Below are 26,266 nucleotides of genomic sequence, written 5' to 3' on the forward strand. Positions count from 1 at the left end.
GTATCTCTGCTCTTGGTGGGTTGGAATCAGGTTATTCCTGTTCATGACTAGTATCATATCTCACAGCTTAATGTAGAAAGCACAGCCTAGAATTTTGAAGATGGGCAGAAACTCAAGGGTCACCTTGCTCAGCACCCTGGAGTATATCGGAAAAAGGCTCCCACAGGATCCAAACCAACCTCAAGACCAGTGATTTCCAATCTTCTCCCCCCCCCCTCCCATGGACAACTTGAAAATCCAAAGACCACTTAATGACTTACTACAATTTCTGCCGTACTTGCTGGTGCTGGATGCTGCACGATTACTTTATTTCTTTTTCAAATTATTGCTCCTTTTCTTTCGTGTATTTTGTTTCATTTGTGATCTTCAGTTGAAGGGCAGTGTATAAATTCATTATTATTATTATTATTATTACAGTGGTACCTCGGGTTACGTACTTAATTCGTTCCGGAGGTCTGTTCTTAACCTGAAACTGTTCTTAACCTGAAGCACCACTTTAGCTAATGGGGCCTCCTGCTGCTGCCTTGTTGCCGGAGCATGATTTCTCTTCTCATCCTGAAGCAAAGTTCTTAACTTGAGGTACTATTTCTGGGTTAGCAGAGTCTGTAACCTAAAGCGTATGTAACCTGAAGCGTATGTAACCCAAGGTACCACTGGATTGGCAAAATACAATTCACATTCTACAGAATTTAAATTGTATTCTCCCATCCTAAAATCTAAGAAATAAATGAAGCAATACAAATACATTAAGAAATCAATGTGAATATTTAACGGGGACACAGTGATTGTAGATCACCAGTGGTCCAGGCACCCCTGTTTGCGAACCCTGCTCATGAACAAGAGTTCTGCCCCGTTTTCTGGAAAGTCTGTCTCATGGGTTCTTCCTTCTGTTCCCAAAGAGGTCCTTTCCTCACAATCAGAACCTGCTGCTTATCCTTTCCCCCGTCACCTCACTCTGTAAAATGACGCCAGTCAAAATTAACCACACTAAATGTCTCTTGCCCAAGTGTATGGTTTGAGCTTTTTGTTTAAAGGGGAAATAATTTCAATTTTTCAGTAAGGTTAACTTAACAGTAGGGAGTTTGGGCATCTCCAGGGAACCTGTTTATTGGGCATTTGTCCCACTTTGCACATGGGATGTCTTCCCATCAATCATTTGTTCACTTCACACTTTTCAATGCACTTCCCATTCACTTTCCAAACAACTAAAGTCTGCGATTTCTTTTAAGTGGATTTGTTGCACTAGGGTAGAAGACTGCTTAATTTCATTTTAAATGCACAAACCTAAACTTCCGGTATACGTGCTGGGATCCCTCCCACAAATACTGGCAATCTGAAGGCGTCACTACATTTTAAACATCCTCTGTGATGCTTGCAATTCTCCTTGGTTTTGTGTCGCCAGTAGAAAACAAAAGCCACATATGCTCCTTCATCTGGCACTAAGGAACAGGAGCACGTTAGGTGCAAAACACAACACAGTGACGAGGCCGCTCCCCAAAGGCTCACTTTTCTTGGTCAGCACGCGGCTACCAGAGAGGGATCGTCCAAGACAAGCAGAGAGCATCTTCCAAGGCTAAGAAGTTAAACAGCTGCGGAGGCAAAGTCACCACTGCGCAAGCAGGCAGGCAGGCAGCTTGCCGGTCCCGTCCCCCCCAACATCATTGCTGCATTCCCAGAGCTTGGAAGTTCACCAGGGCAGCCGTGGGCTCTTTGAGCCTTTGCCAAAAGAAAAAGTGGTCCACGGCTGGGCAGCATGCCAAAACACTTCGCACCTCACGTCATCTGCTATTTCAACCAGCGCCAGCCGGACTAAAAATACAGAGTTAGCACTTCTGGCTCACTGGCATGGTGGGAGACTAAAGGCGGGGGTTCAGCAGCAGCAGCAGCAGCAGCAGCAGCAGCAGCAGCAGCAGCAGCAGCAGCGCTGTCCTCCTACCCTCCACGCTCAACAGCAGACACTTTTGGCAGGCTGAGAAGATGCAGCACACCAGGGATAGGCTGTCTGCACTGCCGGAAGGAAAAGTGCTAGAGGTATGTGTGTTTCTCCCTGTGTGAAAACTTGGCACATAGTGATGTTTTTACTTCATCTCAGACCACACAATTTGGGGGGGTGGGGAGTTTTGTTGGAGAGAACAGCTGAAATGTTCCAGAGCCCTCTCCCCTAGGTGTAGCAGGGCATAGAACACCAGGCCTGCCGCTTTCTGACAAAATCCGTACAGCGATGGGTAGGAGCATCGGAGGAGCGCATCGTTCCGATCCAGCATACTCCAAAGCCCCGGTACGATCCAGCAGTCAGAAAGGAAATACACAATCCGGGTTTGTGGCAGACCCCTCCCCACTGTGCACCCTCCCCCTCCCCAGCCTCTGACGTCAATCAGAGGCGGGCGAGCTCCTCCGAGCGCGGAACAAGACACCGACGTGCTCCTCTGGAAACACGCACGTCTCCCTTGCACGCTCGCTCTTCTTTCCCAGCCCTTGCACGATCCCATGCGCGCGCCCCTTCCTACCTGGTCTCTTGGTACTTGCACAGACACGCGCCCGGTGTGTTTCTTTTTGCCTCCTCACCCCAAAACTCCCTTGCCATAAATGTTCATCCATGCACAACGCGGAGACTATATCAAATTCCTCCACGCTCACTCCTTGCTTTTTGCACCCACGACCCCAACTCCACCCGGTGCAGGATTCAATCTCTCACTGGGGTAACGGGGGTCGGAGAGAAAGAGATGACCCCCTCGTGTGTCCCCCCCCCCATCCCTCGACCATCACCATCATTGCGCCCGCAGCTCTCCTTTTACGCGCCGCCTTTTAACGCACGGCCTCCGAGCGCCCCGATAGGTTTCTTTCTTTAGGGCTAGCTTGCTCCTTCGCTTTGCATCCCGATCTCGCCCCCTCCTTTCCCCAAAAAAGAACCCGAGCTCGGATTCACCTGACTTTGGCCGCCACCGACGCCACGGCCTCGTTGCGGAGCGAGCGGCGTTTGGAGACGGCCGTGCCCATCGTCCTCCTCGAAGCTCATCGCCGCCACCGCCGCGCGGAGCCGCCACTGCCGCTGCCACCACCGCCCATGCCGACCCCCACCCCCAACTCTGGGGACAGGCTGCGATCTCGGCTGCTGCTGCTGCTGCTGCCTCGGCGGGCCGAGCGGAGTCCGCCTCCTCCCAGGCAGACCCCTGCGAGTGTCGCTGGAGGAGGAGGAGCCGGAGGAGGAGCCGCCGCCACGACTAGCCGCCCCTCGGCGCTCATCGCGGCTGCTCATTGACTGCGGCTCGGGCGCCACAGGAGAGACCTGGCGGGGCGGGGTGCAGGAAGCCCAGGCTGTGCCATGCCTATATTTGGGGAGGCTCTGGAGCGGGGAGGGAAAGCGCCGGCAGTGGGATCGGTGGAGTGCTTCTGAGGTTGTGCAGAATGCCCTGGCACCACCTTGACAGGAGGCGGCCGAGTGATCTTGGAATCCTAGGATCCTGGCTCAACGGGGAAGCTCCAAGCCGGCTGGGTGCGTTGGCCGCAAGGCAGTCGCTGTGCCCCTGAGGAGATGCATGCTTGAATTAAACAAAGCTAGACCGACTCTGGTCCTGTGCAAAGGACAATGCCGTCTCTTAGATATGCGCCCTCACTGACTACATCCAAGCACTGAACTAGCATTATAGCTCAGTGGTGGAACACCTGCTTTGCATGCAGAAGGTCCTAGGCTCATCACCCTAGGCTGCACGAAAAAGTATTTATACAGGGAAGAGTACCCCTGTGAACATGCAAAGGGGCATTCTTTCAGACACTATCTGCTCCACTTCATTAAACTGTGGGCTACCACAAATCATACACATCCTCTTGCCACCATGAGACTGTTCCCTTATCAGATGATGCAGCGAGGGGCGGCGGGGGTGGGATAAAGCCTTGGTTCTTCACTGCTGCGGGAGAAAAAAGTCACAGGATAGGGGACTACTTCTCCAGCCTGAAAAATCTCAGCTTTTTTCAAAACCAGGGACAAAGTTCCAGTCCTTAAGGCTGCAAATATATATCTGAAAGCAATATGGCTGAATAAGACTCCTGGCTCCTTCTCCCTTCCCAATTATGCTCGCAAAACCAGTCTAAGTTATGCAATTAAGAGAAAGCATTGACATTCTGCAAAGTCATCCAATTTGTAGGATTTATGGGGGACAAAGAATTCTCTTACTACAGTAACATAGACACCCCCCCCAAATGGATTGCACATACAAAGACTTGCTTATAATCTTATTGGTTGCATCACCAAGTATGTGGTTTGAATACTCTTAAAACATTATATGAAAATGTGAAGTAAGGCTGATAGTGTAGATTAGCAAGTCTCTTTAACTGTACAGTACTGCATTCTGCTGCTTTTCTATGTGCAGGGAGCCTTTGTATTTGGAGAAGAGGATGTATCCCCCTCATATGAGCCCCCATTCACAGCCTGAAGTGCAGCAGCCCCAGTACAGTTTCATGACCTCCGTAAAAGGATTAAACCACTGGATAGAAACAGAAGAATGTGAAGGTCGGGTCTCTCCACTGTATTCTCACGCAAAAATAAATTATTCACCCTCTGATCAGCTTCTCACGTGCTGCGTTTCCTCACAGAACGAAACAGCCTGCTCTCTTATTCAAACACACACACTTCTCCTCCAGGGAGTCTTATTTGTCTCAAAGCCATATGCTCACCCATATCCGCCACCACACCCCAGTTGCAGGCAATTTGGCGCTGTGGAGCGCTTGTCCTGATTTGCTCAAAGCTGATGAGATTAGACATGGTGGAGGATGGTCCATTTGGGCAAGTGGAGCACTGCCCCACCAACCTCAGAATGTTCTCAGCCAGCTCCCACCCACCTGCCTTCTTACGTTAAACCAGTCCAGATAGATAGCCCTGGCTGTCTCCTTCTTCTTCTTCTTCCTTAGTCTCAGCGTCACCACTTTATCTGCCTTCCACCCAACTAGTCCCAAGGGGCACAGTCTGGAGGGATAAGGGCTCCCTGATTCACTCATTGTGGGCTGTTTACCTGTAATCTCCCTGGAAAAGGAGAAATGTGCCCACCATGACAGACTCTTCTTCCACGGTAATCTTGACCCCATTAACTTTTGGCTCCTGTCCACTCCTTTCCCCAAACTTGCAACTAGATAAGCTGGAACATGTGCAGAGGAGACCAGCCAAGATGCCCAAGGGTCTGGAAACCACACCTTGAGAAGAAAGGTTGAGGGAGTTCGGTATGTTTAGCCTGGAAAAGAGATGTGATAGCCATCTTCGAATATACCTCAAGGGCTGTGCCATGGAAGATGGAGCAAGCTTGTTTTCTCCTGCTCGGGAGAGTAGGACTCAAACCAATGGCTTTAAGTTACAACAAATGAGATTTCGACTAAACATCAGGAATAACTTTCTGGCAGTAAGAGTTGTTTGGCAGTGGAATGGACCTTGGAGGTTTTTAAGCAGAGGTTGGATGGCCATCTGTTGTAGATGCTTTACTTGAGATCCCTGCATTGCAGGAGTTTGGACTAGAGGACCCTTGATATCCCTTCCAACTCTACAATTCTATGATCACTGTCATAAATAGAAATCAACATATCTCTAAGCAGGCCAATGGGCTGATGAATCAAGGGAGCAGCAGCACATCACCCAATCAATTGTGTGCAGCACACACATCTGTCACTTCTGCATGCCACATTTTCACAGTCTTCACATTTTCCCAGCTAAAACATCTTGGGTGCACATCAGAGCTAAACAAAAGATCCCATGGGAAGTGTCCGAGACAGTCAGAGGAGATGTGATTTGGAGCCTCCCCTTTGTGCAAAGAGGGGGAGCCCCAAAGAAAACCAAACACACCTGCCTTTGCATTCATACAGAATGATCAGTGCATGGTATTCTAGTTTCCCAACAAACAAACAAACACAACACAATTGGTTTCTGAGTTGTTGCACAGAAAAACCATTAATGGATCCAAAAATAATTTTATTTTTAGGTTCTAACAGGAAGGGCACTTGCTAATACTGTATATAGATAGATGCAGAAATAGATAAAATATTTTGAAAGTTAATTTTATCATACATGTTATTTACTAATCATATTATTTATTTCATACTGCTTGATTGTAAATAACAAACAAGAAAAGAGAGACTATCTGTAAAAACATTTTTTAAAAAAGCAGTTTAAAACAGTCAAATAATAACTAAAATCAGTGATAAGCTAAACAAAAATTAAAACATTCTACATATCTGGGTAGGCTTGTCTAAGCAATAATGTTTTATGCGGGCTCCAAAACGAGTAACAGTGAGGCACCTGCCTGATTGTCAATAGGTGCTGCCACCTATCGATTCCTTACAAATGTGGAACAGGTATTATGTGGCGGCACCCGTAATAATGCCAATTCTGCAGGTCAAAGCAGTTGAGTGGGCACATGTGGGGAAAGGCAACCTCTCCAGTTAACTAGTCCCAGGTTGTTACGGGCTTTATATTCTAATAGTAACACCTTGAACTTGACCCAGTAGCAAATCAGCAACCAGTGCAGGCCTCTGAGCTGAGGTGTTACATGCTGAGGGGCTCATTCCTGTCAGCAACCTTGATGCAGTATTGTCCTCATATTACAATTTATATCTGGTTCAGCAATTGCACATAAAATGAAAAAATAAGAATATATTTCTATACAAATTTCCCAGTCTGATACCACATTTTTAATTAATCTTTTGACGTACATTCAGACTATATATATATACTTTAAATAAATTATTGTTTAAACATGGTGAACTCATAGCTTTGGGGGGGACAACAACCCCAAATTGGTTTTTTTAGGGGGCGGAGACCCTAACCAAAGCTAGTTTTTTAATAAATAATAATAATAATTTTTTTTAAGTTTTACATTTTGACTTCAACACAATCATCATTATCACAAGGGGGGGGGACATACGCAAGTCCCAATCTCTCCCCCCCCCCACTCCTCCCCTGACTTCCATCAACTTCCTCTTCTGGTTCTTTAAATATCAGTTTCTCCTGCTTGTTTTGTTCTGCCTTAATTTTGTATTCTTTTAGCTAAATGTTATTGCATTCTTGTCATTTTTATACCATATTTTCCAAAATTACACCTTACGTTTTGATTATTTTCCCAGTTATTGCCTCTTAGTTTTTATGCTTGTTTTCTGAATTGTAAGTGCTTAGTCAAATGCTGTTAGTGATTCCACTTCTTTACACTGTTTCTGCAAGTACATCATAAACGGTTCCCAGTCTTTTTAAAAAGTCTCTGTTGTCCTTGTCTCTAAGTTTTCCAGGGGGCTTCGCCATTTCAGCATATTCCATCAGTTTTACTTGCCATTCTTCTTTCATTGGTATCTTGTCATCTTTCCATTTTTGGGCTAGTAATATCCTAGCTGCTGTTCTAGCAAACATAAATATTTTTTTCCCACTTTTTTTGACCTGCAATGCCTAGCAATAAAGCTTCTGGTCTTGTAACAAACGCCAAAGCTAGCTTTTTTAAAAAAATGTATTTTTATTAAAGATTTTCTTGGTTTTCAAAAGTATGTGCAATGTCTCTCTCTCTCTCGAGCTGTTTCCGTATGGCAAACCTAGTCTTGGTGACAGAGTACCAGTCAGAATAGAACATAATGAGGAGAGCCTGCTGGGTGAGGCCAATGGACCATCTAGCATCCTGTTCTCACAGTGGCCAGCCAGCAAGCAGGACCTGAGCACAAGAGGAGTCTCCTCTCTTGCAGTCTCCAGCAGCTGGCATTCAGAAGCATTGCTGCCCAGGACTGTGGAGGGAGAGCTTTGCCATCATGGCTAGTAGCCATCAACAGCCCTCTTCTCCAAAAACTGCTCTACAGTAATCCTCTTTTAAAGCCATCCACGTTGGTGGTCCATTACTGCTACCAATGCGATTTCACTATGCACTGTGTTAGATCTCGCTGTGTGAGATCCAGCGCTGAGGGCCTTCTGGCGGTTCCCTCATTGAGAGAAGTGAGGTTACAGGGAACCGGGCATAGGGCCTTCTCGGTAGTGGTGCCCTCCCACCAAATGTGAAGGAAATAAGCAGCTATCTTCTCTTTAAAAGATATCTGAAGGCAGCCCTGTTTAGGGAAGTTTTTAATATTTAATGCTGTATTGTTTTTAACACTTGATTGGAAGCCGCCCAGAGTGGCTGGGGAAACTCAGCCACATGGGTGGGAAAGAAAGAAAGAAAGAAAGAAAGAAAGAAAGAAAGAAAGAAAGAAAGAAACTTCGTTTTATCTGTCCTGAATCTTCCAACAATAAATAAATTAGACTGTGCTAAGCAGACCGCTGGTCTGATCTATGGTGGCAGAGAGGTCAGTGAACGGTGGTGTGGCTAGCCTGGGATGGTGGTCGTGGGGCTTCCAAGCCCTTGGACTCCAAGCCAGTGTCTGACCTAGCTGACTGCTGGCACCTGGCCTAGCCAGGACCCCACCAACAGAAGAAGGGAGCTGCCTGAGGAAACCTGTGCCAACCTGATAATACGATATGGCATTGCGTGGGTCTTTCTTTCCAGGCTGCCTTCAGCACTGACTGGGTCAGGGGTGCCTTGAATAAAGGGGGTGGGGAGGTAATTTGAACGGCAACGCTCAACAACTTTGGGGGGTCCCGGCGAGGTGCCGTTGGCCCCTAGGAGTTGGTTCCTACGGACCAGATTCGGCCCACTTAAACTTCAGCAAAGTGGCTGCAAGGGGGACTTTTGTTTCTTTGAATCGCTTATTCGGGACGACGACAACCACCAGAGCATCCGCACTGCTACCTGCCAGTCACAGCCGAAGTTTTCAGACAAATAGATCCCCGCCCGCTGATCAGGCTTCACGCCCCCTGAGCAGATGTTCCCCCAAGACGACCCGCCCCCCCCCCTCGTTCCCAGCGAGGCGGCACGATCGATCAATCAAGGGCTGAGACGCGGCTGTGCTCCAAACCCGCTCATTAGCAGACACCCAAATATCATAATTGGGAGGGAATTATGCCAATCAGGGAAATGTGCGTCTGTTTACTCTGCATGTTGTGATTTTCTGGGTTGTTTCGGCGTTGTGGAAAGAGAACAGCGATAATACAGGGAGATGGGTCAAGGGGAGCGAGTGGTCTCACACGCTCGGGTTGCCGATTTAAAAAATCGGGTGGGTGGGGTCAGAGGGCGGGGCCAAGGCCAAACAGGTGGAATGTGACAGCCTCGTGGACAGAACCTCGTGGATTCTGCCACCTGGACATCCCGCTCTCAGCTCAAAGCCATTTTGATCTTTTATGCTAGGATAATGAAAGTTAGGCTCTAATTACTGCCACCATTTTCACAAAGGCCCCTATGCCTTTAACCTTATCATGGCATGATCGGCAGAAATTCAAAGGGCAAAGGCTTCTATCTGCAAAAGCTTTCCCTAATGAATTTCTGCCCCTTGCACAAGCTTCGAAGTCTTTGTTTTTAAAAGCCAAAGGAACATTGCTCACCCAATTTATGGCGCGCGGGAGTCTCTGTTGTTCTCAGCCCACACGGAACAGGACTCCATTATATACCCATTTTGCAGATTGGGGACCGAGGTCTGGCAGACAGCGATGTACCCACACAAGTCCTACGTGATAGAGCTTGAACCTCAAACCAGATTTTGGAGCTCCACGCTCCGGGCACTGACTTGTTTGCCCATTGAGCTGGTGTCAAAGGCAGAGCACCTCAAGCCACATTGTTTTTCTGGTCAGTTGGCAACCCTACTGTCTTATGCCTCTTCCGGACAAGAACATAAACATCGCTCGCCCTCTAAAATTGGCAGGATGGCCTGGAAGAGTACCAGACCCTCCTCCTGTCTGGCGTTCCCTATATTTCTTTTCACTTACCCTCTTTCACGGTTTCCAAGCTCCGCTTCGGCTCTCCAGGGGAGAACGGCCAGCGGAGCAATTAACTTGATCTCAGTCCTTCAGAGGATGAGAGGGAGGCGGGGAGGAGGAAGAGGAGGAGGAGGAAGGAGGGGGAGAGAAACCGCTTGCAAACGGGGGTCGCGATAGATAAGCAAAGTTATGTTTTCGTCAGAATTGTCGCCATATTACAGTGGTTATAAGCCTTGCCATGCACTCTTTGAGTGGTTTCGCATACCTGGAATTTGTCCCTGATCTCTGATAATGCTTCTCGCTGCCTGGATAGAGGACAGAGACGTGCGCGTGTCTGTAGAAACTAGCCTACTGTACAAAAGGGAAACTTCGCATGCTTTATTCCACCTGCTTCTGCCTAACAACAGAACAACAACAAATTGATTTGCAATTAGATGGTATTGCCCCTTTCTTCCCTAATAGAAGCCCCTGCGGAGAAAGTGAACAGCTCAGATTTAGCAAATTCTATTTTCTTAAAAATTTAAAGAGGCATTCTGCTGTGGTCTAGCACAGGGATGGAGAACACCTCAGGCCTAGAAGCCGAATGTAGCCCTTAGGGTCTCTCTGTCTGGGTTTCAGGCCACACCTCTCACTCGTCTTGCTTCGCACTTTCCTTTAGTGTTTCCGGCCTGGCTGGGACTTGTCCTTCACTTGCCAGGACAGAGGTCTTTTTTGAGTGTGTGTGAGTGTTTTTTTGTTAAAGCAGCCTATCGTACAAAGGTAAAATCTGTATTTGTTGCTCTGCCCACTTTTGCCTCTAGTCCCACCCACCCCAGGCATGCGGCCCCCAGAAGGGAACGCGGCCCCTCGGGATGGATAAGGTTCCCCACCCCTGCTTTGGCGGCTCATATTGGGTTCAATCAGCTTGAAAGACAAGGAAAGAGGAGGTCACTGAGCCCTGACATAGCTGGCTTTTTATTGCCAGCAACATTAATAAACCTCCCAATGAAATTAAAAGGATAATGGGCACTGGATGCCAACATTGTTTTGATGGATCTCCTCGAGGATATATTAAGACAAGAGGACGTGGGAATCATTTTAAAATGTAATGACTGCAGCAAAATTATTAATTGCAGAGTGTTGGAGGCAACAAAAAGATACCAACAAACTGGAATGTGTGTTTTTTTAAAAAACAACAACAACCACCAGGAATCTCTCATGTTGACATCTTTGATTATTAGAAATGGTAGAAGAGGAAAGCCGAATATGTTAAAATGAAGAGGTGCCTCCAGATGTTGCTGAACCACAACTCCCATAAGCCCTAGCAAGCATGGCCAATGGCCCACGATGATGGGCACTGTAGTTCAGCAACATCTGGAAGGCCACAGGTTCCCCACACCTGCAGTGAATTTATTAGTTTAGGGGAGGGGTGCCCCCCAGGTGTTGCTGGACTACAGATCTCAACAGCCCCAGCTGGCATGAGCAATGGTGAGAACTACAGTCCAGCAAAATATAGAGGGCACCACCTTGGCTTTAGACTATATAAGGCAATGGTGGATGGAGGAAGAGATCAGTTTTCTGAAATGTGATTATGTGCATGTGTATTTAAATTTAAACAGGTTTCTGGTCCTCATGAAGATATGCTTACAGGTGCATCATGTTACATGCTCATAGGCAGCATAGCAAGGTTGTGTGGTGTCTTGCGTGGGATGAAACGCTTCTATGGTGCCGCTTGACGAAACCGGAAGTCTTCAAATGCTGAACAGCAGGGGAACATTGTGTATGTGAGTATGTGTGTGTTTTCACAAAGAATATGGTACTTCAGAGATTATCAGTGTGTAGGCAATGGGGAGATGGAATTCAAATGTGACATTTATTCCCACCCTAAAGAAACAGATGGATGAGTTGGGACACTGGCACAGTCTCTGAATATGGATAGATTTCACTCACGTCCCGATTAAATGCATCAGAGGGCAGAACAGAACCTCCCCCTAAGTCAAGCTGGCTGGTGCCACATAGGGACGGCTGCATTAGTGGCCGGTGCCCCTTGAGTCTGGTAGCACAGAAGGCAGGGAGCCTGAAGAGCAGGAATCAAAGCCAATGACAAGAACATAAGAAGAGCTCTGCTGGACCAGGCCAATGGTCCATCTAGTGCAGCATCCTGTTCTCACAGGGGCCAGCCAGATGCAACAATGCAAAGCCCACAATGGATATGCAAAGAAGAGCAACTCTCTCCTCCTGTGGCTTCCAGCAACTGATCTTCCAAAGTATTGTTGCTTCCAAAGAGTCAGAGCATAACCATTACAACTAGTAGCAACTGACAATCTTATTACCCTCCATGGAGGTGTCCCAATTTGTTTTAAAGCCCTCCAAATTGGTGGGCATCACGGCCTCCTGCTGGAACAAGTTCCATAGTTTTAACTATACGTTGCATGAAGAAGTATGGTAGGTGTTTTCTTTTATCTGTTCTGAATCTTCCAACATCCAGCTTCATTGGGTACCCACAAGTTCCAGTGTTAAGGGAGAGGAACCAAAACATTTCTCTCTCCACTCTTTCTACACCACACATCATTTTATAAACTTATATCATGTTGCCTCAAAACACTGCCACGTTTTCTCATGGGGGGCGGGGAGTTGCTCCATCGCCTTGATCATTTCAGTTGCCTTTTTCTGTGTTGAGGGCAGGGTGTTGCAGTCTAGAAAAGGTGACAGACAGATGACTTTGCAGCCTGGCACAGCTTCTCATGCTGAAGGCCCCCAACAAAGCAGTGTATAGAAATAACATTTTACTAATGTGTTGAGATCAGCGCACCTAAAGGTGGAGGCAGATTGTGCCATCCGTGTAGCAAACTGGAGAGGGGAAAAGAAAAGAAAGGTAGAAGCTGGGATATTATTTCCACCACTACATAATTTGGTTCTCTCCCCGCCCTCTGGAGCTTCTTTCTCGGGTGAGGCAGGTTGTCAGCTACAAAGAGAGAGCACCCTTTCCCACTGGGCAGCATGACAACTGCATGCTTTGGGAAAGGAGGAATTTTTATTCTCCAGGGTTAATTTGCCTTAAGTTGCTTTTGCAGTTCCACTTTACATGCCCTGGGCATAGCCAGGATTTATTGGGGGCAGGCAGTTTTTATGTTGGGGTGTGTGGAACTCAGTTATCTACAATGCAATTGGTCAGTTAGTTAAGTATTTTTATTTATTTGCTTGATATAGGTAGGGGCAACTGCACCCTCTGGCTACGCCCATGTTACATGCTTCTATTTGTATCTTTAATAGTAATAGTAATTTATTATTTGTACCCCGCCCATCTGGCTGGGTTTCCCCAGCCACTCTGGGTGGCTTCCAGCAAAGATAAAAAATACATAAAAATGTCACACATTAAAAACTTCCCTGAACAGGGCTGCCTTCAGATGTCTTCTAAATGTCAGGTAGTTATCTCTTCGACATCTGATGGGAGGGTGTCCCACAGGGCTGGTGCCACTACCGAGAAGGCCCTCTGCCTGGTTCCCTGTAGCTTAGCTTCTTGCAGTGAGGGAACCGCCAGAAGGCCCTCGGCGCTGGACCTCAGTATCCAGGGAGAACGATGGGGGTGGAGACGCTCCTTCAGGTATACTGGGCCAAGGCCGTTTAGGGCTTTCAAGGTGAGCACCAACACTTTGAATTGTGCTCGGAAATGTACTGGGAGCCAATGTACGCCTTTCAATACCGGTGTTATGTGGTCTCGGCGGCCGCCCTCAGTCACCAGTCTAGCTGCCGCATTCTGGATTAGTTGTAGTTTCCAGGTCACCTTCAAAGGTAGCCCCACGTAGAGCGCATTGCAGTAGTCCAAGCGAGAGATAACCAGAGCACGCACCGCTCTGGCGAGACAGTCCACGGGCAGGTAGACTCTTATAACCAGCAGGTAGGGCAGCATTCAGTGTGTCTTGGAAGAGCAGGTGACCATAGTTTCTCCCTCTGATGCTCCAGGAACTCCCCACCCCCACCCCTGCTCCACAGTCTCAAAAAGCAATGAGGGCCAGTGTGATGTAGAAGCATGAATATAGGAATTAAATTGAGGAGATGAGAATTCAAATTTCTGCTTGGCTACAATGCTTGCTGTTTAAGTGTGGGGCTGGTCACCCTTGCTCAGAACTGGCCAACCTCACAGAATAGTGATAGGGAGGCGGAGTGAACCGGTGGGGGGGGGGAGTGAATAAATCAGGCAAGCTATATCTACTCACAAAGGGGCTGGCTCAGAGTAAGTTGGTGCCTGAGGCAAGAGGGAATAAGTCCTTCTCCTCTTCGTTTCCTTTAAGATGGGACACAGCCCTTTGGGAGGTTCTCCTGTGGAAGCCCAATGAACAGGAGCTGTGCAAGAGCCCTGTGGCTGAGGAAAGACTGCAACTCAGTAGCTCTAGGATCAACCCTCGGCATTTTCGGAAGGGCTGAGAAAAACCCCCTGGCCGAAATCCAAGAGAGCCACTGCCAGTCAGTGTAGACAGTACTGGCCTTGATGGACCGAAGGATATAAAGCAGCTTCCTAATTTCTAAAGCAGCTCTTACACCTCTCAGTGAAGTTTGCCCTAGAGAATGCCCCTGTGGGACTGATAAATCCCTGAAGCTGCTACCCCTAACAGCAACCCCCATAATATATAATACCACCTTAACCCACAGAGACACGCCCTCTCCACCAACATGCCTTGCCACCCGAGGCTCAGGGCAGAGAGTGAATTTGGCCAACAGCACAAAAGAGGTTCAAGTTGTTGGATTTTTATTTAAAAAAAAAAAAACATCTGAACACACAGAGCGACAAGACAGCCCAACATTGCTAAGATGGAACAAGGTTGTCCAGACGGCCAGAGGCAGGAGTGCCCCCCTCTGTGTGGAAATGCCACAAGTGTCAAGTGAGCCAAGGACTCCCATACGGAGCTTCAGAGAAAGGCAGAAGGGCAAGAAAAGTCCTTCTCCCTGCTCTGCTGTGGAGAGCAGGACCAGCTAAGGCATCTCAATCTTCTTAGCGAGACTGCTTGCCACAACCACTGCTGGGCAACACAGCTCCCAACAGATGGTTTTGTTTTCACACCGTGTTGGAGTCGAGCAAGAAACATCCAGACTCATTCTGCATGCTAACATTCAGGCTTCTTACTAATTGCTGGCAAAACCTTTCACACATGCCCTCCCTCCCATTGCAGATGATGGTTCAAAAACTAAATGGGGGGGGGGGGTGAACAGTAATTTAAGAGTGCTGAAACCCCCTTCTCCACCCACCCTTTAAAAATACAGACATGCACACTCGCTTTCTCTCTGCTGTCGCCATCTTGTTCACAAGGACAAACAGGCATACAAAATGCACTGTTCACTCCACACGCCCAGCCTGCAGGAATTCAGTGCTGCCCTGGGCTCTGTTTGGGCCAAGCTGCTGGTGAAAGGTTTCTGGAGAGCTGCATTTGAGAAATGGTGGAAGGGGAGAGTTTAGCCATGGTCAGGAGCCCTTTCACTCTTGCTACCCATGCTGGGTTTAGGCAAGAAAGAAAGAATGAAAAAAAGGCACCACTTTCATCTCAGAACAAGGAAGCGTTGTAATGGCAAAGAGAGGAGGCTTTGTAATGAATGGGAAAGGATTTCCTGAGCCACTTGGGAGCCCCCCAAAGCAGCTCAGCTCAGCTCGGTACCACTGCTTCCTTGGCTGTCCTGGCTGATGATGCTGATACGCTTTCTGCGCCGGACTTCTTGGTCCTGCTAGGAGCAAGAAAAGAAGACAAAAGGTTTTCACTCACGCTGTTAGGCCCCAGAGGTCACTGACAAAGGGCTCCCCTCTGGGCTCTGCCCTCCAGGGCCAAAAGCTCACATGTAAGAGGGAGGAGCAAGCATGAGCTGTATGCCTCTTGAGCTTCTTGGGAGTGTGCTGTGTGCAATTTGGCATCATTAAGACTGTAAAAAGCAGAACCCTGCTGGATCACATTCCCCCCCCCCCCCCAAGAGCGAGGATCTGCTGAACCTGGCTCATTTGACATTCTCACCTGGGAAGTGGTCTCCCTGCCAAAGCCCTATTGCTTGGTCTTACCCTGCCAGAGCCAAGCAACTTGCCAGAGGAGGAGAAGGGGCAGAATTTCTTTGCTGAGCAGGGAGAAAGAGAAGCCTCTTTCTCCTAGCACAGCGCAGAGGGGCGGGGAGAGGGGGGAGAGAGCGCAGGGCGGTGGTACAAAGGTGGCCTACTTTTGCCTCTGCCCATGAGCATCCCAGGTATGTTGCCGCTGACAGAATAAATTTCTCAACGTAAGGCAGCTCCCTGGCCCCAATCTAGGTCAGCATCCTGATTTTTCTAGCTGTTATATCAACCTGTGTTCAGTGGGTGATGCAGGGTAGAATTATTTGGAGAGACGGAGAAGGGGGAAAAACTTCTGTCTCTCGCCACTTACTACACATAACACCTACCATCTCTATCATGTTTCTCTGTCAGATATCTTTTACCAAGTTCAAAAAACTTGCTTCAGCCTGTAGTCACTGGGAAGGTATTTCAAGCAGCCCACAATTGCAGATTTCGTTTTTATGAAAAAAGAACACCTCTCATAGGTACACCTTAGTTTCTAGTCCTCATAATTGCAAAGGTAAATGCAGCCACATCTGAGATACCCTACTGTTGCCTCTACTCCTTATAGGTTTAGAGTGGTGTGCGTGTGTGTAGTTTTTCACTAGATATAGCTCACACAGTAGCAAGTATGTCTTCACAGCTCTAAAGGTCACAAAGCAGCATAACAGGAACAGAATTCTACCCTTTCCATCTCTGAATCCCACTCCTAGAACATGTTCTGAGATATAAAGATTACCCCTGAATGTTTACAGAATATTTTTTCCCTTGCAACTGAGGAGCCAGTGGAAGCCTTCTAGTCACGTAATGATGTCTAAGACCCCTTTTGGCAAGATAAGCTCCACCTCCCTCTTGTATTGGCTCCACTGCATTATGGGAAGACAGTGGCCAAACCAGTAGGGCCCAGGGGAGCTCTTACGGAGTCGGAGTCGTCTTCAGTGTGGTTGCTCAGGAAATTGACATAGTCGTCCTTGTGGCTGCCGAGAACTTCCTCCTCATACTCTGTCTGATAGTCGGACTCATCTGAACAGAAGGCAGGTAAGGGGGAGAGACTCATTCAGCCCAGAGGTGGGGGAAGGCACAGCTGGTTTTCCCATGATGTGGGGTGAAGCACCTGCCTCAGGTGATGGAAGTGCAAGAGGCAGCCCTCTGCCTGCCCAACTGCTTCCACTGTCACCAAGAGGAAGGTGTTCCAGTGTGTGGCATTGCCACTTGTCTTTCCCGCCAAATGAATGGCAACACTTTGTGGAGCACCCTGGCTCCCACTGAGCTTGGCAAGGGCTGGCGGTGGAAGTGGGGTGCAGTTTAGTGGGGCGGGAGGTGGCAATTCCTGTTTCATCTCAGGCAGCAAGATGGCTGGGTCACCTCTGGGGGAGGGGACAGCAGGAAAAGCAGGAACCCAAGGGCTACATGGATGGGCATCGCCCACCTGCATCAACCCCGCCCCCCCAAAAAACATGAACACAACAAAGAAAGGAACTGGAGTTTTGGTTTTTGGTGCAGCCGTGATCCCCACCCGCAACTCACCATCCACTATGACAGCCTTGACTGGCTCAATTCGGGAGACAATTTCCGCCAGGTCTGTGAAAGAAGTTGTGGGACAGGTCACCACCTGGAAGAGAAGAGATGGATGCTTAAGAAGAGCCTGGCTTCTGGGTCAGTCCAGTGGCCCGTCTCATCAAGCATCCTGTTTTCACAGTGGCCAACCAGATGCCCCAAAGAGGAAGCTCCCAAGGGACACCTGAGTGCAGCCGCCCTCTTCCCGCTGACACTTGTTCATGCTGCCACTGCCAAGGGTGTCTTCATCCATTACGTTCTTTATTGTTATTAATTCAATTTATTAGTTGCTTGACACACGTGAAGAGCCTCCAAGCGGCTTTCAGAATTTTAAAAGCAGAAAGCATGACATAAGATTGCAAAGAAAGAGTACTGCATTACAATAAAATAACAAAACAAAAAAAAACCCCGAAGAAAGCCTGAAGCTGATAAAGCAGCAGCAAAAACAACAGCATCAACAGCCAGCAAAGTATTATGATTTGCCAAGTGCTTGTGAGACAAGAGGTTTCACCTGGAGCCAAAAAGGCGTTTGTGAAAGCGCCACACTGACCTCCCTGGGGAGAGTGCTCTACAGGCAGGGGAGCCACAACTGAAAAGGCCCTTCCCCTTGTTGCAACCCAGTGTGAGAGCCAGTGATAGTGCAGTTGGACTAGGACTTGGGAGACCAGGGTTCCCACCCTGTCATGAAGCTCACCGAGTATGACCTTGAGGCAGTCACCGCCTCTCAGCTGCACCCACCTCACAGGGTTGTTGTGGGGATTAAATGAGGAGAGCGGAGAACACTGGATGACACTTTCAGCGCCTTGGAGAAGAAGGTTTGATATAAAGGCAAGAAATGAAAATAAGATGATATTTATTTATTTTTTTATAATAATTTTTATTAAGGTTTTCCAAATTATAACAAATCAAAACAAATTAAATCCAATCTATTGCCAATAACTAGGACTTCCCCTCCCTACCCCCTCTTGTGTTCCAAATCTTCCAAATAAGCAATTAAATTCAACAAATTCTTATCCCCAAATTACACTCTTCGTCAATAACCCAATTTATCCAAATTCTCATCCCCTAAGATCGATCTATACCCTTCCACGAGTTTCCCCCTTTCAAACATAGTACAGATAAAAATAAGATAAATATGAATAATAATTTTACAGCCTTTGGATTCCAATTTTCCCTCCCCTCTTTCCCCTTTGCGTTTCACCTATCCCTCCACTTCTAATATCTTCCTGGAGTTCCCACATTACACTATGTCCCTCCGGTTCTTTGCCAGTCTTTAATTACGGATGTCCAATCGTAGAAGGAGTCTATCAAATAAGGGCCCATTTCTTCTATCCAGGTTTTTATATCCAGGAGTAAAAACTCCAATTTTGTATCCATAAGCTTGTCAAACTTGAATATCCCAAATGTTCCCCCAGTTCTGTCCAGTTCTTGTTGTTTCCTTGTTCTTATCAATCATTCTCCTCCTTTTAATTTCTCTGTTCTCCCACAGAAATGTTCTTTTTCCAAAAGTTTCTAGTGTCTCTGCAGAGGTTTGTTATTCATGAAGCAAAGCATTACATCATGTTCCTTTCATTTTCCAACAAATAGTTCCATTGTTTCCTGTAGTGTGTAGACCTCTGTAGACAAAATAGTGTTCCATTCCTGCAGTTTCCCAGGAGATTGAAAGTTCCATTCAGCTGTTCACATTTCCTGTGAAAAACACATGCAATGTCCCTCGGCTCCTCTAGGTGGATTGCAGTAACAAAGTTCCCTTCCAGAATCACATCCACCAGACCAAGTAGCTTGTTGACCGATATTTAAAACAGTTTGTATTCAATTTGTAACAAATATAACCGGCAAAGTCCTCATAACAAAGTCTCTATTTTAATCTTCCTTTTTGACAGCTCTTTGACAGCTGTCAAAACCTACATCACTTTTCTCCAGGCAGTTTCACGAATCGCTCCAGGGATTCCGGGGGGGTTGTTTTTTTTTAAAACAATTCCACTTTTCTCCTCCAGCTCAATCTTATAATTTTCCCTCGCGAAGTTGCTGATTCGGCAAGATAAGGTTACACTCGATCTTAGTTGTCCAGTCCTTTGTTTTGGCTCTTCTACAATTTAGGGGTAGGCTGACTTCCTTTTTTCCACCTCCCCCGTTCGCTCTGAATTTAAAAAATTTATCCCCTTTTTTTTTTAGTCCATATTCCAATTACTCACGGGTTCTTCTTTAGAGCCGAATTTTCAATAGAAGAAGTCAGCGCTCTCCGCCGGATGGCATGCAGCTGCGCTCGGCAGGGATAGCAGAGAACTCAAAGCACCACGCTTCTCCCCGGCACCCGATCCGTAGCCTTTAAAAAGGCTCCTTCACGAGTCGGGAGAGCGCTAACGGTGCCAGCCGAGTCTCCATGTCCACGGCCTCAATCTGGCCGTGGTTTTTAAGGGTCCCCGCATCGCCGGTGCGGTAGGACCCAGCCCCTGCCAAGCCGGCTCCCTCCGGAGCTCGGAGGGAGCCCGCCATTCGGCGATGGCGCCGACCCGGAAGTCAAATGAAAATAAGATGATAAACCCTCCGAACCTCCCTCAGAGGAGGCACCTGGGGGAAGGCCTCATATGAATATATTCCCCGCTCCCGCCCCCCGGCAATTATAATAGCATGTTCAACTTCATGCTGGAAAATGAAGCCTAACAGGGAGGGCTGGGGCAGTGCAGGGGCTAGGAGACTGAAAGTGATGCATGAAAAATGTCATCTGCTACGAGCTCACTAGGATGCTTCGGGTGCAAGGCACAAGGGATAGGAGTTGCAAGCTGAAACATCTGGAGGGCACCAGGTTGGGTGAAGGCTGTACTCCTGACCTAGCTGCTCCCCTGCCCCTATCTAGGAGACTGGAAGAGGGAGCGCTTGAGCCAAGCCACAGAGAGCTATGGCAATGCCAGAAGGCCAGGATCAGATGCCCTGCAGCGAAGGAAGGGAACATCTGGTTGCAGGAGCATTAATTAAAGGCTGCCAGCCCAAGAGTCACTAAATCTTAAAAATAGTTACAGAGGCCACTCCGCTGGCTGGCTAAGAGCTATTGAACTGAGGCACGAGGCAGTAAGATCAATCCCCTGCTACAAAGGGCAGGTCCTTTAATGAGATATGTTATCTCCGTATTACAGCGGACATTCAAAATGTGGTGACTCAATGCTCCAATCCAGGGCACATTGTTCACTGTCAAGAACTCAGAGGGATGCTGGAGAATGCTGACAGTCAACAGCATTCACTTGCACATATAAAAAAATTGAAAACAAGCATGAAGGGTGCGGGGGAGGAGGATATATTTTACATATCTAGGTTTGAGTTGCCACTAAATTTATATTGGATTGTCAACATTCATGCACTGCATCCAGGGCTGTGTTATCCAGCAATTCTGAAGAAGTCACGGCATTTTTACTTCTTTGATGTAGAAGGCATGGGAGATTGAAAGCAGATTCTCATCTTCCTAAGAACCCAGCGCAGCAGGTTCTAACATCTCCTTTTTTAAAAAGGAGCAACTAGATCTCATGGCTGTGAAGATAAGCTTGGAAACACGTGAGGCATTTCAGAAGCCAAAGGGTAGCTCAAAGAGATTCCTAGTGACTAGGGCTCTAAGGCCTTGCCCCTCCCTCCATCAACTATTCAGGATAAAATATGCAAGGGGAGATAAATTTTACAAAGTTGCTCAATGAGCATAATATGTTATAAAATTAAGCATTTCTTGGGGTAAAAATCTGATTGGGCATGGAACTTATTTTTAGCATTAATTATGCCATGCCCTACAACACATAGACAACGGAACCAGCTGCCACTGGATCAGCTCCGGTGCAAGGCAGCCCCCATTTCCCAGCTGGTGTGTGTAGCTAGTTGTATATTGGGTGACTTTCCAGGTCTCCATTTCATTTCCATAGCACTCTGTCTGGGGCCTGCTCTTAACAGTCAAAGGGGTGGCAGGAGGCTGATCCTGCAGGAGACCCCTGGCAACTGCATAAGTCACAACCGGCAGAGAGGGAAGCACACAGGAGATGCTGCAATCACTTAAATAATTATGTTCCCAAAACCCAGAAGCAGTTATGGAGAGATGGGGTGGAAGAGTGGGGAATCCACAAGACATTCAAGCCTCACTGAGATATGGTGCAAATATGCACCATACATTTAAAGCACATTGCTTTCCCCAAAGAATCCTACAAACTGTAGCTTAAGGGTGTTGGGAACTGTAGTTCTGTGGGGCGTAAACTACAGATCATGATTCTTTGGGGGGAAGCCATGTGCTTTCAATGTGACCCTAGGCTACTCTAACCCACAGAGAAAATTAGATCACTTGGGGCATCAGCCTCTTTCCCTGTCCACTTTATCCTACCATGACTGAAAGAGATCGAATGAAAGCTCTCTCTTCACAGCACCTCCTGTGCACCATGTTCAATTAACGGAGGTGCGTAAAGCCAGATGCTCTCAACAGCAGCCTCTCAAGCGTGTAGCTCCCTATGGAGATTCAGAGCCGTGAGTTCTGCAGGGAAGACCTGCAGCTAAATCAAGAGAAGGGTGAGGTGTTTATCTTTCATATTTTAAAAACTCGGTTTTAAAATGAGATCTCCACCCCACCCCACCTATCATTCTAAACACAATCTATTGCTACTTGCTGTAAGCCTCTGGAGATAGTGCAGAATACACAAAGAAGAATTTATTTGTTTGTTTACTCTGAATCTCTGCCTGCTTTTTAAAACAAGACCATGTCAGAAGGTAGCTTGCAATTAGATGACTGTGATAACATTTATTTATTTATTTATTTATTTATTTATTTATTTATTTACTTACTTACTTACTTACTCCTTTTATGTCCCACCTTTTTCTCCAAGGAGTTCTCCCCTTCCTCGTTTAATTCCCACAACAACCCTGGGAGGTGGCTTAGGCTGGGAGGCAATGACAGTTCCAAGGTCACACAGTGACCTTTATGGACAAGTGGGGATTTGAACCCAGGTCTCCCAGGTCCTAGCCTCACACTCTAACACCACTGCACCACACTGGCTTTGTAAGTCGGGGATGTGTTAGTGCGTTGGTTCAGCACAGACTCTTATGGCAACTAGTGACATGGTCCAGCAGTTGAAACTGGTCTATTAAAGCGAATGGGGCATTGCCCCACCAACCACAATCAGCTCTCACCTGCCTGCCTTCTTACTTACAGCCAATCAGTGGCTGGCTCCACCTACTTTTGGTCTCCCTGCCTTCCACACTACCACTCCCAAGGGGTGCCAGTCACCATTGCAATCCAGGATTTTCTCTCCAGAGGACCCAAGAGGCATATTTAAAAGCAAACAAACCCTCTGCCATAAAACCACTATGAGCTTTGCGAAGCAATCATGTTAGGAGAGCAATAATTTGAAAAAGGACGCTAGGAAGAGCCACTGGGATACTCACTCCTGGAAGCTTGGATTTGCAGAGTTCCTGTCTGTCCTTCAGCATCTTGTCCAGGACACCACTCCTGCACCAGACATTAAATACTGTTCTCCCGTGCTGATAGCCCACCTCCTGGAAGGAAGGAAGGAAGGAAGGAAGGAAGGAAGGAAGGAAACCATCAGCCACTATAGCTGAGCTGGTTTCCTGTGGCAGCCCTAGAGGACAGAAATGGAGCCCATTCGCCTCATGGCTCTTCTGAAATGTGTTGCTGAACTATGTTAAGAAGAAAAAGGTTTCTGTTGCAAAGTCTCTTGCTCACAAGCCTGTTGCTGTAAGTCCCTTTTGCCTGTGTCTTTTGCATGGGGCTGGGGCATGTGGGATGGCTCCAACGCTTGCTGATGGCTCTTTGCTGAATTCAAAATAGCTCCATTTGTTATAACTAGTTACTGACAAGTTTCTCACTGGAATGTTTTTCAGCTATTAAGACTGGTTTTATTGGATTAATTTTAATCCTGATCCTTGGGGTTACCTTAAAGATCACTTTAAAATGAAAAGCGGGGGCATTCCCTCTCATCAGGCTAATAATCTAAAAAGGCATGACATACAGGGGGGGGGGGAATCTTGTGACAAGCAAGTAATTTGAGGCCGCCAAGCCAAGAAGGCACCCCTCTCCCCCACTGCCTTAGCTTCCTCGGACCCCAACGCACACAGATTTCATCAAACTTCCCGAAGTCCAAGGTGCCATAGCGATCGATGGGTGGCCGGATGTATTCACAGTATTCGCTGCTCTTGACCATCTCCAGCTGCCGGACACAGCACACGTAGGCAAGCCGGGTCTGGATCTCGGCCATGTTCAGCACCTGCCAAAAATGTCAAGTATCATTAAGCTCCCACAAGAGAATGGGCAGCACCACCCATCTTGGCTGACCGAAATTCTAACTTCTATAACCTCCCAGACCCCAAACCCTGGGAATTTGTTTAGTGAGTGTGCTATAAATCAGGCATGGAGAATATCAGCTCTCCAGATGTTGCCATACGACAACCAGTCATTCCTGGCTATATCTAGTGTGGATGATGGGTGTTGCAGTTTATCTACACAGGATTTGTCATGGTAGAGCCTTAATCCCTTTAATGAAAGTAATTCTCAGAGGACTGCAACTCTAGGCATGGAGCCATGACATTTAAAGCAGGTTTGAAACTGGCTTGTGTGGGTGGGTGGTGAAGACATGGCTACTCTGTCAGATATTTAGTGCCATGGCACAACATACACAGGTTACAACCATGTCTGTCTGGCCTCATCATGGCATGACGTGGAGGAAAACAGCATGTACGGACTTATTTTCCATCTGTGCAATCAAAGCTTTGAAGGGTCATTGTGAACTCTAATGCAGCCTTGCAAATATGTTATCACAAATGGTCACTAGCTCAGAAAGAAATAATAACAACCAGCCCAAATCGGTGTTAGGAAAATTAAAAGGCATAGTTCTCTTTCAGGCTGTTAAAAACCTTTCCAGGTATAACACTAACCCCCCCCCCAAACCTTTGCCTGATCCCCTGGAATCAACCACAAATTGCCACAGATGATTGGGCTAGCAGCTATTTAGGGGCAATTCTATCCTAGGCATACCTTCACTTTCTCCACCAAAGGGTTCCACCGCTTCCACAGCAGCCACCAGCCAGAGAGTGCGTCGCCATAATTGGTGAGGTTTGTCTCATCCCTGCTCCCCACATCAATGGCAATGACCACCTTTGCCCCCATAGACCTAGCAACATCCGCTGTCAGGGTGACAAAAACAAAGAATCATCCCCTGCCCCCTTCCTAGAACACCTTCTACTCTGCTGGCTGGGCAGCCTACTGCTTGGCATGAGTTCATTATTTCTGGCAGGGTCTTTGCCACACATCATCCACGCTGGACATTTGTGGGCGCTGCTCCAAGGAGGGCAATTTTACCTTCCAAAATGCTCTCAGAAGATTCTTTCCCTCTCAGCAGAATTAGGGTAATTTATAGGCCTTCTTTGTTCCAGTAATTCACTTCTAAACCCAAACATGAAAAAGCATTTCTCCTCCTGACGGGAGAAAGAAAAGGCCCTTTGCAGAGAACAGTGACTCAGTATCCCTCAGGGAGGCGAGGGTGAGAAGACAAGAGGAACAGCAAAGTGAAAGAGGCCCACAAAATCGTGACAGGTATGTCATTTTCGATTCCACTTGGTGGAGAAGATGCTCAGCAGGGTTTAAAGGCTACCAGGGTACGTTGTACCTGGAACATCACTGTGAGCGGTCAGGAGACATTTGGATAAGCCTACTTGTACCCTCACTTCCTTCACCCCCCTTTCCCTGCTCCCTTTATTGAAGGGCAGTGGGAATCAAGTTTTATATAAAAAGGAGGAAACACAAAAAAGTATTAATTTTAGATGCTTCCATACCGGCATGTTTCAAGAGCACTCAGCATTGCTATTTATTCCTCTTAACCACAACAAAGTTGAGGGCTGGTGTGATGAAAGTGTCAGACCGGTAATGCAGAGACCTGGGTTCAAATCTTCACTTGGACACATGAAGCTCATAGCATGCACCCTTGGGACAATCACTCTGCCTAACCCATCACACAAGGTTTGTTTGACGATAAAACAGGGAAAGAGAGGGGGCCCATAGGGAGAGATTGGGAAGATCAGTAGCCCTCCATGTTATTGGACTACAACTCCCATCAACCCCTGACCACTGGGTGTACTAGCTGGCATTGATGGGAGTTGTAGACCAACAATGACCAGTATGTTGGAGATGGCTGGGTTACAGTGTTGGAAAAGGAACAAGGGGACCCTGCATTTGAATCTCCACTCAATCATAAAGTTCACTAAATGAACTAAAGCCAATCTCTCACATAAACACACAGTTTTTCCTCTGGCTAACCTTCTTTCATAGGGTTTGAATACATCAGCAATAGCCGACCTTAGGCTGAGCCTTATAAAGGAGCAGCAGTTCAGTCCCAGCTGCAAACCCTGCCTTCATTGAAAGGTGCCTTTTGAGGGTAAAGGGGGCCTATCCTGTTCCAGTCAGATGGCATGGGGAAGACTCTGAACACAAAAAGAGCCCTCCTGGATCAAGCCAATGGCCCATTCAGTCCAGCATCCTGTTCTCACAGTGGCCAAGCTGGTGCCCATGGGAAACTCTGGTTGTACTGAGGCTTCTGTGATGGGAGTCCTCAGAGTCAGAGAACTGGGCAAGGAAGCATCCTTGGGCTGGAGGAGCACAGGTACCACACTCAACTTGTGTGTGTGTGTTTTGTGTGCAGCTGCACTCCTTACTCAGAGTCTTCAATCTCATTCAGGAACTTGCTCTCATGTCCCTGGCTGCAAACTTGTTTCTGAAAAGACTGGGAGTGGGTGAAGGTTAATGGGGACACCTATCGCAAATATTTGGGGTGTTGGGGATCAGCAGGGACACACAGCCCACACACTGAACCAGGCAGCTTTAAAAAAGGATGCAATTA

General features: G+C 47.4%; 2 protein-coding genes and 1 long non-coding RNA gene across 13 annotated transcripts in view; 1 reads left to right on the forward strand and 2 right to left on the reverse strand.

Moving 5' to 3' along the window:
- The window catches only part of NSMF (NMDA receptor synaptonuclear signaling and neuronal migration factor), a 55,866-nt gene extending 50,682 nt beyond the window's left edge, over window positions 1–5,184 (reverse strand). For all 3 annotated transcript variants that reach the window (XM_083721206.1, XM_083721205.1, XM_083721204.1), the window contains exons 1-2: window positions 5,007–5,184; window positions 2,927–3,524 (exon numbers count right to left, since the gene is read on the reverse strand). In XM_083721206.1, coding sequence (XP_083577332.1) covers window positions 2,927–2,997 — 71 coding nt within the window. In that variant the 5' untranslated portion in view covers window positions 2,998–3,524; window positions 5,007–5,184. The remainder of the gene's footprint in view (window positions 1–2,926; window positions 3,525–5,006) is intronic.
- Window positions 1,899–13,848, forward strand: LOC310836263. Its single transcript, XR_014559973.1, has 3 exons — window positions 1,899–2,031; window positions 11,395–11,559; window positions 13,671–13,848. It is a non-coding gene; the product is annotated as an uncharacterized lncRNA (long non-coding RNA).
- Window positions 13,849–14,505: 657 nt separating this feature from the next.
- The window catches only part of PNPLA7 (patatin like domain 7, lysophospholipase), a 113,786-nt gene continuing 102,025 nt past the window's right edge, over window positions 14,506–26,266 (reverse strand). For 5 of the 9 annotated variants that reach the window (XM_083721162.1, XM_083721158.1, XM_083721156.1 and 2 more), the window contains 6 exons: window positions 24,409–24,557; window positions 23,489–23,641; window positions 22,803–22,913; window positions 17,367–17,451; window positions 16,759–16,862; window positions 14,506–15,490 (listed from right to left, as the gene is read on the reverse strand). In XM_083721162.1, coding sequence (XP_083577288.1) covers window positions 15,407–15,490; window positions 16,759–16,862; window positions 17,367–17,451; window positions 22,803–22,913; window positions 23,489–23,641; window positions 24,409–24,557 — 686 coding nt within the window. In that variant the 3' untranslated portion in view covers window positions 14,506–15,406. The remainder of the gene's footprint in view (window positions 15,491–16,758; window positions 16,863–17,366; window positions 17,452–22,802; window positions 22,914–23,488; window positions 23,642–24,408; window positions 24,558–26,266) is intronic. The other 4 variants (XM_083721159.1, XM_083721155.1, XM_083721161.1 and 1 more) reach the window with 1 other exon arrangement.

The sequence above is a fragment of the Podarcis gaigeae genome (genome assembly GCF_964106915.1).
Source record: "Podarcis gaigeae genome assembly, chromosome: Z".
NCBI lineage: Eukaryota > Metazoa > Chordata > Lepidosauria > Squamata > Lacertidae > Podarcis > Podarcis gaigeae.